The sequence below is a fragment of the Heterodontus francisci genome, chromosome 10 (assembly GCF_036365525.1).
Source record: "Heterodontus francisci isolate sHetFra1 chromosome 10, sHetFra1.hap1, whole genome shotgun sequence".
NCBI classification, from domain to species: domain Eukaryota; kingdom Metazoa; phylum Chordata; class Chondrichthyes; order Heterodontiformes; family Heterodontidae; genus Heterodontus; species Heterodontus francisci.
The window spans coordinates 53,068,013-53,082,770 of NC_090380.1; the positions used below are offsets into that span (position 1 = coordinate 53,068,013).

General features: G+C 43.1%; 1 protein-coding gene across 2 annotated transcripts in view; it reads left to right on the forward strand.

Annotated features, from left to right (window-relative positions):
- Positions 1–2,183, forward strand: part of LOC137374446 (choline-phosphate cytidylyltransferase B) — a 116,845-nt gene extending 114,662 nt beyond the window's left edge. For both annotated transcript variants that reach the window (XM_068040572.1, XM_068040571.1), the window contains exon 8: positions 216–2,183. In XM_068040572.1, the coding sequence (XP_067896673.1) occupies positions 216–416 (201 nt within the window). In that variant the 3' untranslated portion in view covers positions 417–2,183. The remainder of the gene's footprint in view (positions 1–215) is intronic.
- The last annotated feature ends 12,575 nt before the right edge of the window (positions 2,184–14,758 follow it).

Genomic DNA, 14,758 nt, shown 5'->3' on the forward strand with positions numbered 1-14,758 from the left:
TTGCTGCTTGTGGCTGCATAAGTCCAGGAGACTTTGGTGGATAATCAACAAGTTCCACACATTTAGATTAAAATCTCTATTGCACCACTCTACTGTTCACTAAATTAAAGTGGATTTTTCATTAGTATTTATTAAATTCAGGTCATCTGGCCATACTTGCTCAAAGATTGCTCAATAGTTTATTCAGGAGTTTTTCTTGTTTCCATGCCTTACAGAAACAAGTTTTCCAGGAGCGAGGTGGTCGAATGCTGCAAGCTCTATCTCCAAGACAAAGCCCCTCGAGCAGCCCCACAAGAGAAAGGTCCCAGTCCCCAACATTCCAATGGCCATTTACTAAAACCTCACCCCCATCTTCCCCGAAAGCTGCTTCTGCCTCCATCAGTAGCATCAGTGATGGAGAGGAGGATGAAAAGTGAATGATGGGAACCTGCAGCACGTGAGCAGATAAACAAGATCAGCAATGATATAATCTCAGGCGAACCTTGGCCTTTTATTTTTCCTTTCCATCATCCTCAGGCACTTAACAGAGTCTGACTAATACTATTATTACCACAAGTTTTTAGTGCATACATCACAAATAGTAGTTTCTAGATTGCACAGTAGTCCCCAACTACAAGAATTTGTGCTATATTTAATGCTGGACATAGCAATGTTAATGGCTCTCATGTTGATAGAAAAATCATACAAGCTGTCCCTCAATGCAAAACCAAAACAATCTCAGAGGGCAATTGTAATAGGAATGTGTAGGTAAAATGTTTCAGGCTGATAATGGTAATGAAAATGGGTTTAAAATTTGCCAAATCAAGTATCATAACCAAAATGGGGTGGCATAATGCACAAAACAATGAATGCAAATTTTAAGACTTCCTCCTTTCTGTCTTACATCATAATTAGAAGTTTCACAAGATAGCTTTTAAAAAAAACTAGTAACCTTTCCCAAAATGTATCATAAAAGTCCGCGTGTATCAAGCCTGTGTCCTCAGTACCTTGCTCTACGGCAGCGAGGCCTGGACAACGTATGTCAGCCAAGAGCGACGTCTCAATTCATTCCATCTTCGCTGCCTCCGGAGAATCCTTGGCATCAGGTGGCAGGACCGTATCTCCAACACAGAAGTCCTCGAGGCGGCCAACATCCCAAGCTTATACACCCTACTGAGCCATCGGCGCTTGAGATGACTTGGCCATGTGAGCCGCATGGAAGATGGCAGGATCCCCAAGGACACATTGTACAGCGAGCTCGCCACTGGTATCAGACCCACCGGCCGTCCATGTCTCCACTTTAAAGATGTCTGCAAACGCGACATGAAGTCCTGTGACATTGATCACAAGTCGTGGGAGTCAGTTGCCAGCAATCGCCACAGCTGGCAGGCAGCCATAAAGGCGGGGCTAAAATGTGGCAAGTCGAAGAGACTTAGCAGTTGGCAGGAAAAAAGACAGAAGCGCAAGGGGAGAGCCAACTGCGAAACAGCCCTGACAACCAATTTTATCTGCAGCATCTGTGGAAGAGTCTGTCACTCTAGTTTTGGCCTTTATAGCCACTCCAGGCGCTGCTCCACAAACCACTGACCACCTCCAGGCGCTTACCCATTGTGTCTCGAGATAAGGAGGCCAAAGATCATAAAAATTATAAAAACATTGGATAGATAAAATCATAATAACTCACCATTTGGAGCCTTCCAAATTAATGAATAGGGAGGAAAGGAATGATTCTTAAATAGAAGATATTTTTCAATTGCAGAATTTACTTCAACATTAATTGGTTCTCATTTTGAGTTCTTAAATGATCATCACAGGCTGAAGCAAGCCAGTCAAACCTGCTTTTAAATCCAGCAATTTGTGGCAAGGAAGAGATACCCTGTGAGTTGTGAATCGCCACAAATTGCTGAGAGATATGCGCCATTCTGCTATTAGCCTCATGAAAACAGAAGCTTGCCATTAACCTTCCCATGAATTTTCAAGAAATTGCTGCATTTATGCTGTTAAAACTAATTAAACTTGCAGCACAAAATTAGGGCTGGAACCTAATGATATAAAAAACCCTTTTAAAAATGATATTTATGTTCCTGCAATGCCACCTAACCCCTCTCCAGCAAAGAAAGGAAACAATTGAAACTGTGGTGTATCATTCCTGTCAGTGGTAAATTGTTCTTTGAGGTTTTTACTATTAAAAATTTTTAAAAATTCTTACTTATCCTTTATTTATCTCTCTTTTAATCCAGTCTTTCTTTCTATTTGTCTTTATCTAACTTGACTCTAATTCATCGCATTGCCTTCTCCATCATGCTTTTGTTTCTTTCTTTATCCTGAAATTTCATTGGTTGAGATAGACTGTTGGTCCAGTTGTTCACCAAGATCTCAGATGCCCCATTGATCTTGTCATGCCACTATCAGCTCGCATTTCTAGCAATTTGCCATGCAAAATTTCTGAGTTGAAGCGTGAGGAAAAAAAATGTAACAACGGGTCACACAGGGGGATGCCACACTCCAGCAAATTCTGTGTCATTGTGTTACCAGTCTGAGACTAGAAGCTGCAGAGAATGACTTGTGCTTGACAGCACTGGATTTCCACTGTGGGCTGTGCAATGCACAGACTGGAATGTCCACTTTCTCTAGACACTTTTTAAACACTCTGCTTCACTTGATAAAAAAGTCCCTTCAGCACTTTATAAAATAGGTATAACACTATATGAGAGCGACACTCCACGCAGTGTCCAGCCCATGCAGTCAGACACCCTTGATCAGGGGATCTCAATGCTTCACCTAGAATCAGGGCAGGACCTTGCTCCAGAGTTAAACTGTCATTTTGACATCACTGTAAAGTGGAAACTATTTGTCAGTGATAGAGAAGCATCAATATAAATGCATCGTGTCCTGTCTCTTCCATTTTCATTGCTTTACCGGTCAATCTTATGTGGTGTTGCACAGTCAAGAGCAAGTGGAATCTTCAGTTGTAGCAGGGGTAGTGGGTGGGGGATAATTGGACCTGTGTGCACAGACGTAGTTCATCCCCTATTTTAAAATTAGCCATTTGATCCACACTTTAAATAACATGGTTATTTTATAGTATTTTTAAATTGCACATCTTACAATAAGTCGAGAAGCTGAGAAGTCGAGTTGGTTGAAGCTTAGGAACTCTTTATAATCTCTACTGAGGAGCTGGGAGACTTAAAACTATGGTGCAACAGCTGTGTAATTACAGTGTGACAAGCTTACATTGGTAGTTTGTATTATAAGTGTAGCTATAAGAATTTCCTGTGGAAAAGTTGACAGGAAGTATGCACAGATGATAGGACTCTTAATATATTATCTACAGATGTTAAAAACCTAAATGTTATTCAATTTCTAAATGTTTCATCATTGCTGTGGTGGTTCATAAGTTGGAGTCCAACACTACCGCCTGAGGGCATGAATTATTAACCCCTTCTTTGATGGACAAGGCTGCACATGGTGAAATTCGACAGCACTTAGCCAGACCCCTGGATTATACCGGATGCTTCATCTTTGGAAAAGGAGGTGGCACAGAAAACAAATGATGAGGACCAATTTCATCCTGTTAAAATCCACCTCCTAATTAACACTGTTGTATCTCTGAAACAACTGATGCCAAACACCACCTCAGCCTTCTGCATGAAAGAGAAGGTTGAATACATACAACAGCAATGGGCATTGAAAATGGGGACAAGCCAATAAAAGAAATCTCAGAAATTTAAGTTCTGTTATCCTGTAATTGGAAGTACTCTGCTTTAGGATTATAATCAGAATGCCCTATGACAAGACAAATCATATGACAAGACCATTCATGTTACAACATCATATATAGTAGAAACATGAAGTGAATCCAAATTACAGATAATACTGAGCTCCATCAGTGCTGAAAAGAGACACAGAGCTTCAAAAAGTCTGGAAATCTACAGTGCCTTTCCTGCAGGGCTGATCAGTAGCAATTAGAGAGTTGGATTTTATTTTGGTGACGGAGGTCCTGGCAACAGGCCGGAAGGTGGGGGGTGGGGGGGGGAGTGGTGGAGGAGAACCCCACCTCAGCCCTTCATCAGACCCTGGCTGAATTATCAGGCAGGCAATTAACTGCTGGCTCTCAGAAATACTGTCCCCTTTAAGGGACAAGATCTGGCCCCAAGAGCTGCTGGCCAATCGGAGGGCCAGCAGTTCCAGCAGTGCCACTGGCAGCAGTGGAAGAGGCCCCAGAAGACAGGTGAGTGGGGGTGGGATTGCTGGGGCTACTCAGGCAGGCCCTTGTGGGGTACTCAAGGTGGGGTGGAGGTCGTTACTCTGGGCAGGGAGCAGGGGAACCCTCTGTGGGCCACAGAGTGGTCGAGTTAGAGATCTCTCCCCCACCACCACCCCCCTCAAGTTCGCTAGGAGGCCACCAGGTTTGACGGTGTCTCCACACAGTGGTGGGCCCCATCATTGGCTAAATGCCAGCGGAGATGGGAAACAGCTTTTAATGGACCACTTAATTGCCTCAATTGGCCTCCCAGCAGACTTCCCATCCGCCAAAGTTCCCGCCATGGGCAAAATGGCATGGGGGCAGGGCAACAATGGGCATGTCGCCCAATGCCACCCCACTCCATTTTGCACTGCCCCAGACCCCCGGCCTCCCAGCCCATTTCCAATGGCTGGATAAAATCCAGCCCAGAGTCTTCATTAATGATTTTAAAGTCAGGCTTTGTTTAATCCAAATAAAATTTTAAATTCCACACATTATTAATTTTGATTCCAAACTGATCAGAATGTTTCCCATTAGAACACTAGATATGATTTTAGTAAATTATGTATTTTTATATACCAATCCAATATACTTCTCAATAGTCAACAACACACCCACTGGAATCTGTTGTCAAAATTCACTGATCCTTCAATAACATAGAGTTCTGTGACTGTTAGCATCTGCTGTGAAAGTCACTGCTGGCATTAAAAGGATTCAAAACAAATAAAACCAACCACTCCATGGACCTCTCTTTCTCTTCATAATATTAGATGGCTCTAATCTCAAAGGTTCAAAGAATATTATAAACTTCTTATACTTTATGATGTTATCTGAACCTCAGTGAATTACAAAACCTCTGTAGAGTAAAAGACTTCCACAAGTCATAAGGCATAAAAGCTTAACTTAACTTACAGACAATTTAAAACTTTTCCACATAAGAATAACTGCTGTCAACAAGGAAGGAAGGAAAGAATTTACTGTGGCTCACGATGACAGTTTATACATATAAAAACATACACTCAGGGTTAGGCTTAATAGCTCCCCAAATGGGTATGCATGGTGTTAAGATCTACAGTAGCAACCTTAGCTTCTTTCATCCAACAACAACTACTTATATTTATATAGCATCTTTAACGTAATAAAACATCTCAAGGCACTTCACAGGAGCATTATAAAACAAAATCTGACACCTGTTACGACCGACTTGGAGGGTTGTGGAGCTGGATGAGATTACAGAGATAGGGAGGGGCAAGGCCATGGAAGGATTTGAAAAGAAGAATGGGAATTTTAAAATCAAGACGTGTCTTGGCCAGGAGCCAATGTAGGTCAGCGAGCACAGGGTGATGGGTAAATGCGACGTGGTGAGAGTTCGGACACGGGCAGCAGAGCTTTGGATGACCTCAAGTTTGCGCAGAGTAGAATGTGGGAGAGCAGCCAAGAGTGCATTGGAATAGTCAAGTTTAGAGGTAACAAAGGCATGAATGAGGGTGTCAGCAACAGATGATCTGAGACAGGGGCAAAATCGGGCAATGTTACGCAGGTGGAAATAAGCGGTCTTAGTGATGGTGCGACTATGAGGTTGGAATCTCATCTCTGGGTCAAATAGGACACCAAGATTGCGAACAGACTGGCTTAATCGCAGACTGTTGCCAGGGAGAGGGATGGTGTTGGTAGCTAGGGAAGAGAGTTTGGAGCGGGGTCTGAAAACAATGGCTTCAGTCTTCCCAATATTTAATTGGAGGAAATTTCTGCTCACCAGTATTAGATGTCAGATAAACAGTCTGATAAATTAGCAACAGCGGAGGAGTCGAGAGAGGTGGTGGTGAGGTACAGCTGATCGTGGACATGAGAAAACTAATGCTGTGCTTTTGCATGATGTTGACAAGGGGCAGCATGTAGATGAGAAATAGGAGTGGGCCAAGGACATATCCTTGGGGAATACCAGAGGTGACAGTGTGGGAGCTGGAAGGGAGGCCATTGCAAGTGATACTCTGGCTATGATTAGATAGATAAGAATGGAACCAGGCGGGAGCAGTCCCATCCAGCTGGATGACAATAGAGGGGTATTGGAGGAGGATGGTGTGATCAACTGTGTTAAAGGCTGCAGACAGGTCAAGAAGGATGAGGAGATAAAGTTTACCTTTGGCACAGTCACACTGGATGTCATTTGTGACTTTGATGAGAGCTGTGTCTGTACTATGGCAGGGGCCCCCGACGATGAAAGGAATATTCAATTGTTTGTGCAAGATGTCCAAACAGAGGAGCATTCAACAGAGGACAGCAGTTATATTGCAGCTGAAAAAAATAAATCAATACAAACCTATATCATTCTTAAGCTCACTTTACATTGTATATGCAGGCACCTAGATTTAACATTTTGTATGTAGGATTTCTAAACGGCTCATCATGATGACCAGCATCTTCTGGTAGTTTTAAAAATTTCTTTATGGAGCAGGTAGCTGTGCTACATTTACTATTTTAATGGGGAGTTTTGTTTGGTAACGCCAGAAATAAAATCCATTTTTCGGTGTTAATTGGTTACAGATCTTTGATTAAATTGCATAATGCTTCTGTTCAGCTCAGCTGGCTGCAATGCACCTTCTTGTAATGAAGCAAACTGTTTAAAAGACCAATTGCATTGGTAGCTGTTATTCAAGCATTCACCTACAGCTACAAGCCACAATACTGCTGGGAAATGGTAGACTTCTGTTCCATACTTCTCAATTTGTTCATTCTTTACAGTGGGAACAATTTCGCAATTAATCAGAAAGGCTTCAAAAACAGGAGACCCACTCTAAAAATAGGAGGCATAAAGGATCTGCTCAGTTAGTGGTAGTTTGCATTTGAAGACAAACCATGGCTGCGAGCCACCCGTAACTTGGGGTAGTCTCTGAAATAAACTCCATTGTAATGCTACAATGAATCAGATTTCTTAAATCACAAATTCCTAGGGAGGGTGGCTGGCTACAGAATGATTCTCATCAGAGATTTAAAGCTCTTTTCTGGTGTTAATAGAGCTTCCATGAGTACCGGAGAAGATATTTCACAATGGGAGACTAATTAGAGATCATTATGTTGAAGCAAATAAAAAGCTAGTACAAGTAGAACAGAACAACTAGCCTGATATTTCTAGCTTACAGTTATATTTCTAAAATTTTTAGATGATAAGATTTTATTTCCATGATTTTCTGTCTATAATTTTGAGTGTGTGTGCAAAGGCATTGCATACAACATAAAACAGACTCTGGAGGAATTCTGTTGTTAAGGAAGGTTGCTGAAATGCATTTAAAAAAACCTTAATTTACATTTTCTTCACCTAAACAATTAGTCAAGCATTACCCAGAGAAAATAAATCTTACCAATGAACAATTTACATCTCTGCTGTTAATAAGTAATTAGGTAAGTGGAGGGAAGAGCTCCAAAATGCTAAAAGGACCAAGAGCAGCACAAAATTCAAAATGCAGGAAAACATTGTGGATGGCAAAAGCAAAACCACAACTTTTTATGGTTTTCAGGTCACCAGGGATGGAAATTGATTCATGGAAGTTGCCTATTCTGGTTTCTATCTGACTCTTTTTCCCCACAAGTTGACCAAAAAGGTGACCTCCATTCTGATTTCTTCTAATGTACTTTGTGCAAGTAATGCCTTGACATATTTTGTTTAAAGCTTTTGTTCTATATTCCGTCCATGTATTATGTACTCTGAACTGTTGATTCACCCTCCAGTTTATGAACATACCATCTCCACATGACAAATTGTACGTTATTCCTATGGCCAATTTGTTCAACTTTTTGTTTAAATGACTAGTCACACACTTTAATGTAATTTTTATTTACTGAGATATACTGACTAAAAATACAAACAGAAATAGGACAATAAAGACAGAGTTTAAAGCAAATGATCTCCAGTCCACTACTGTGTGCTGAGTCATCTCCTAATGCAGCCAATTTCTTACAAGTGCCATCACTACAAAAATATTTCTACATACATTGCATCAGAGATTCAATCATCTTTAAAAAGTGAGTAACAGGTGAGATGGAAAGAAGCATGTCATTGAAGTGTGCCCAAATAGTGCAGCCTATGCAGTGTGGCTTAGCCATTTAATAAATTAAGCAGCGCATTGGCCAATTTGTAGCATTGAGGGAGGGTTTCCTCTAATATGCAGGTTATTATCAGCAGCATTAAACAGGTGAAATAGACTGAACCGCCACAAAAGATTGGGAGCTTAAATCAAGTTTCTGCGACATTTTATGCTGGTTTAAAAATCATTTCGCTTGAAGCTAAACCCTTCCACAGAACTGATCATATGCCCACATCAAATTAAAGAAGATAAGTGAATTTCCCCCAATTGCTCCAGTTTGTGGCAGTTTGAGGAGGCTCTAATGTGAGCTATTTTTGGCTGCACAGGCACTCGGAAGCATGTTTTAAAATAACTTACATAATAAAAGTATTCAGTTACTAAGAAACTGACTAGTGTACACCAATGCAAATAGTAAATGGGTTTGTATACTTATTTAAATTCTTTTTTAGTGATTTAAGATCAGATTACTCATAGGTGGAGGACTAGACACTTACTAAAACTGCTTACCTTTTGTGATAAACCCATTTTCAGCTGTATTAATAAAACTGTACCAGGTTACTGCTCCTAAATACATCAATAAATGTTTTTTTGAATTTTAATGCATAGAAAAAATTAATTAATTTCCATTGCACTGACTGGGCTGATTCATGGATGATTTTATATTTATTACACAAACTAGCGTGGTTGGAAACCTGAACCATAACTTCATTTCAGAAAAACAGCGTAATTTCAAGTACAATTTGTGCTGAGTTTCCTGATTGCGCCCAAAGCGGAAACTTTACCCTCAGCCTTCCAAAGAACCTTTCCCAATTCTCAGGAAAAATCAAAATTTGTCTGTTTTCAGTCCCCGCTCCAAACACCATTCCGTAGCTACTTACTCCATCTTTTTTTTTTGCAAAATATACTTTATTCATAAAAATTTGTAAAAAATACGTTACTAAGCAACTGCGGTCCATTGTCTCAGACTACAAGGTCTGGGATTCCATGTGTTGCAAATCCTAATGGCACTGCAGGTGTACCTATCTCACATGGACTGCAGCGGTTCAAGAGGGCAGCTCACCACCACCTTCTCGAGGGCAATTAGGGATGGGAAATAAATTCTGGCCTGGCCAGCGACGCCCACATCCCATGAATGCATGCATTAAAAAAATTTGACATTTCAGAAAGTGCAATAGGGATCAGATTCCTTCAATACAGAACGTGAGGTGCCTCACAACTCTTGCCAATCCATTTTATATACAATATACATTGGCATTACATAGTAAAAACATTTTTTGGTGCACACAGCCCGAGGAGTTTTACACAGGTTCCAGCCCCTCGGTATACTACAGCAGGAGGGCCTCACACAGTGGCCTTTCCCCATTGAGCCTTTGTGGTGGCTGCCCTTAGCACGTAATCCTGGACCTTGCAATGTGCCAGTCTGCAATACTCGGTTATGGACATGTCTTTGCACTGGATGACCAGCAAGTTTCGGACAGACCAAAGAGCGTCTTTCACTGAGTTGATGGTCCTCCAGCAGCAGTTGATGTTTATCTTAGTGTGCGTCCCTGGGAACAGCCTGTAGAGCACAGAGCCCTGAATTACAGAGCTGCTCAGGATGAACCTCGACAAAAACCACTACATCGATTTCCAGACGTACTTTGCAAAGGCAGATTCCAGAAGGAGGCGGACAATGATCTCTTCCCCACAGCAGCTGCCTCAAGGGCAGCGTGTGAAGGCAGTGAGACTCCGGGCATGCAGGAAGGATCTGACAGGGAGGGCCCTTCTCACCACCAGCCAAGCTACATCTTGGTGCTTGTTTGAAAGTTCTGGCGATGATGCATTCTGCCAAATGACTTTGACAGTCTGCTCGGGGGACCATCCGACAGGATCCACCATCTCCTTTTCCCACAGGACCACGAGGACGTTAAGTGTGGATCACTGCCTGATGGACTTGTGGTCAAAGATGTTTTTCTGCACAAACTTTTCCACGAAGGATAGGTGGTACGGCATGGTTCAACTGAATGGAGCATTCCATGGCAAAGTGGCCAGACACATCCTTCGCAACACCTGGGATAGAACTGCAGCATATAGTGACACTTGGTCTTTGTGTTCTGCGGGTCTACACACATCTTGATGCAGTCATAGACAAAGGTGGCCATCAGGATCAGGGCGACGTTGGGGATGTTTTCTCCCCTCTTCGTCTAGAGGTTTGAACATTGTGTCCCTGTGGACACAATCTATTTTCTCCAAAGCAGAAGATGGCTCGGCTGACCGCCACAGCGCAGGGGTGAGGTATGGGCCAGACCCGTGCCACGTACAGCAACACTGAGAGCACGTTGCACCTGATGACCAGATTCTTACCTGCATTACCAGTTTCTGTTTCACCATGCCTGCTCGCTCCTTCCAGATTTTGGCACATGGTCCAGCCCCTCTGAACCATATCCCTAGCACCTTCAGGTAGTCTGACCTGATGGTGAAGGGGACAAAGGATGGGTCAGCCCAGTTCCCAAAGAACATGGCCTCGCTCTTGCCTTGATTTACTTTGGCTCCCAAGGCCAGTTTGAACTGGTCACAGATGCTCATCAGCCTGCAAACGGACAGCAGATCAGAGCAGAAAACAGCGACGTCGTTCATGTACAGGGAAGCTTTGACCCGAGTGCCTCTGCTGCCTGGGATTGTCACCCCTTTTATACCCACATCCTTCCTGATGGACTCAGCAAAAGGTTCAATACAGCAAACAAACAAGACAGGGGAGAGAGGACAGCCCTGTCTGACTTGAGTTGATCACAAAACTTTCTGATACTCATCCTTTGACTGAGATTACGCTACTGATGTTTGTGTAGAGCAGTTGGATCCAATTGTGGATTCCTTCCCCAAATCCCATTTTGGACAGCACATCCATCATGTAGGTGTGTGATATCCTGTCAAAAGCCTTCTCCTGATCCAAGCTGATGAGGCAGGTGTCCACACTCCGCACCCTGTCCTGTACACAGGCAATCGTATCCCCGAGTAGCGCAAGGCTATCTGAGATCTTCCTGCCAGGTACAGTACAGGTCTGATCGCGGGGCATCACCAACTCCAGAGCAGACTTAACCTGATTGGCGATGACTTTGGACAGAATTTTGTTGTCCACATTAAGCAATGAGATGGGTCGCCAATTTCTGTTCTCTCCCCCTTCCACTTGTAGATGAGGGTGATGATGCCATTCCTCATGGAGTCTGACATGCTGCTGGCCAGAAGCATTCTCTTGTACACTTCCAGCAAGTCTGGGCCGATCCAATCCCACAGAATAAAATACAACCCGACCGGTAAGCCATCGCTTCCGGGAGTTTTACTTGTTTCAAAGGACCGGACGGCCTTTGTTACCGATTCCATCCCTCTCCCTGGCAACAATCTCAGATTAAGCCAGTTTGTTCACAACCTTGACGTCATCCTTGACCCTGAGATGAGCTGCTGACCTCTCATTCATGGCATCACACAGACTGCCTATTTCCACCTCCATAACATAGCCCAACTTCACCGGGTCTCAGTTCATCTGCTGCTGAAACCCTCATTCATACCTTTGTTACCTGTAGACTTGACTATTTCAACACACTCCTGGCTGGTCTCCCTCATTCTACTCTGAGTAAACTGCAGGTCATCTAAAACTCTGCTGCCTGTGTCTTAACACACACCATGTCCCATTATACTACCACCCCTGTGGTCGCTGATCTACATTGGTTCCTGGTCAAAAGCAAATTCTTATCCTTGTTTTCAAATCCCTCCATGACCTCACCCCTCCTATCTATGTAATTTCCTCTAGCCCCCTATCCTCCGAGATATCTGCACTCCTCCAAATCTGACCGCTTGTGCATCCCTAATTTTAATTGCTCCACCATTGGTGGCTATGCCTTCAGTTGCCTACGCCCCAAGCTCTGAAATACCCTCCCTATACTTCTCTGTCCTGTCACCTTGCTTTCCTCCTTCAAATCTACCTCTTTAACCAAGCTTTTGGTCATGTGACCTAATATCTCCTCGTGAAGTCATTGACTTTGCTACTTACTTCTGTTCAGCAACATCCGCACCCCACACTTAGCCCCGCAGTTGACTTATTCAAGGCCTGAGCTGTATGTGGACAATTTTTGCTACCTTAGCCAAGCAGCTGTCTGAGCAGTGGAGCCTTTGTCAGAACACCATCAGATTTTATGTTTGTTCTTATTGTTTAATTCACTGCCACTTCTCCAGGAACGTCCACCTCGAGGAAGTTCTGCTCCTCTCTTTGACATGACCTCCCTTTGCCTCAGTTATCCTGCTCACTTTCCTTGCTACCTGTGCCCCTTCTTGTGTTTGATTGGGTATGCACCAATGAATTGCAGATCCTGCCGATTCAATAGTTACTTTCAAAAGGGAATTGGATAAATACTTGTGAAGGAACATTTGCAGAACTATGGAAAAATAGCAGGGGGATGCAAGACTAACTGGATAGTTCTATCAAAGAGACAGCACAAGCATGATGGGCCAAATGGCCTTCTTCTGTGCTATAAGAGTCTATGATTTGCCCCTTTATTTTTCTCTAATTTCCAGTCAAGAATGTAGGCTGCATAAAACTGCATAATCAATAATAGCTTGGTAGCAGTCCTATGACATTTTTATAAAACAAGTCCGAAACAAGAACAAAGAACAGTACAGCACAGGAACAGGCCATTCGGCCCTCCAAGCCTGCACTGATCTTGATGCCTGCCGAAACTAACACCTTCTGCACTTCTGGGGCCCATATCCCTCTATTCCCTTCCTATTCATATATTTGTCAAGATGTCTCTTAAACGTCGCTACCGTATCTGCTTCCACCACCTCCCCTGGCAGCACGTTCCAGGCACTCACCACCCTCTGTGTAAAGAACGTGCCTCGCACATCCCCTCTAAACTTTGCCCCTCGCACCTTAAACCTATATCCCCTAGTAACTGACTCTTCCACCCTTGGAAAAAGCTTCTGACTATCCACTCTGTCCATGCCGCTCATAACGTTGTAAACCTCTATCATGTCACCCCTCCACCTTCGTCGTTCCAGTGAAAACAATCCAAGTTTTTCCAACCTCTCCTCATAGCTAATGCCCTCCAGACCAGGCAACATCCTGGTAAACCTCCTCTGTACCCTCTCCAAAGCCTCCACGTCCTTCTGGTAGTGTGGCGACCAGAATTGCACGCAATATTCTAAGTGTGGCCGAACTAAGGTTCTGTACAGCTGCAACATGACTTGCCAATTTTTATACTCTATGCCCCGACCGATGAAGGCAAGCATGCCGTATGCCTTCTTGACTACCTTATCCACCTGCGTTGCCACTTTCAGTGACCTGTGGACCTGTACGCCCAGATCTCTCTGCCTGTCAATACTCCTAAGGGTTCTGCCATTTACTGTATACCTCCCACCTGCATTAGACCTTCCAAAATGCATTACCTCACATTTGTCTGGATTAAACTCCATCTGCCATTTCTCCGCCCAAGTCTCCAACCGATCTATATCCTGCTGTATCCTCTGACAATCCTCATCATTATCCGCAACTCCACCAACCTTTGTGTCGTCCGCAAACTTACTAATCAGACCATCTACATTTTCCTCCAAATCATTTATATATACTACAAACAGCAAAGGTCCCAGCACTGATCCCTGCGGAACACCACTAGTCACATCCCTCCATTCAGAAAAACACCCATCCACTGTTACCCTCTGTCTTCTGTGGCTGAGCCAGTTCTGTATCCATCTTGCCAGCTCACCTCTGATCCCGTGTGACTTCACTTTTTGCACCAGTCTGCCATGCGGGACCTTGTTAAAGGCTTTACTAAAGTCCATATGGACAACATCCACCGCCCTTCCCTCATCAATCATCTTCGTCACTTCCTCAAAAAACTCAATCAAATTAGTAAGACATGACCTCCCCTTCACAAAACCATGCTGTCTCTCGCTAAACAGCACAACACACTGCTGTTCCCAAATGAATGCTGACAGCTAGTATTTTTTAAAAGATGTATTGCCAGACAGTACTGTACTTCACCTTGGATCTACACAAACAGTCGTAAAATATTAGGACAGAATCCATAAAGCTGGGTGAAGGACCACAAGTGATACTACTTGCAGAAGCCATGAAGTATGATCGACTTCGATATTTTGACAATTGCACATTTAAGTAGCAATGTTACTTAATAGTCAGAAAATTTCATATTAATTTTAGCACTGAAATTAATGACTAGTCATTTTAAAACTGATAGCTTAAATACCTGAACTGGAACTATCAGATCAAGCTTCCACTAGTTGTAAAGGAAATCTGCTGCTTGCAGAAACAGTAATACATAATATGAAGAGCAGGGCAGGCTGTAGTATTAGATGACACATCTGGAACAGTTTTCAAACTTTGATTCTTCTGAAGCCTTTCATTATGGGTTTGACATGGTCATGTTGGACTCACTTCTCAAAGTATCTTCAACACTCAAACTGG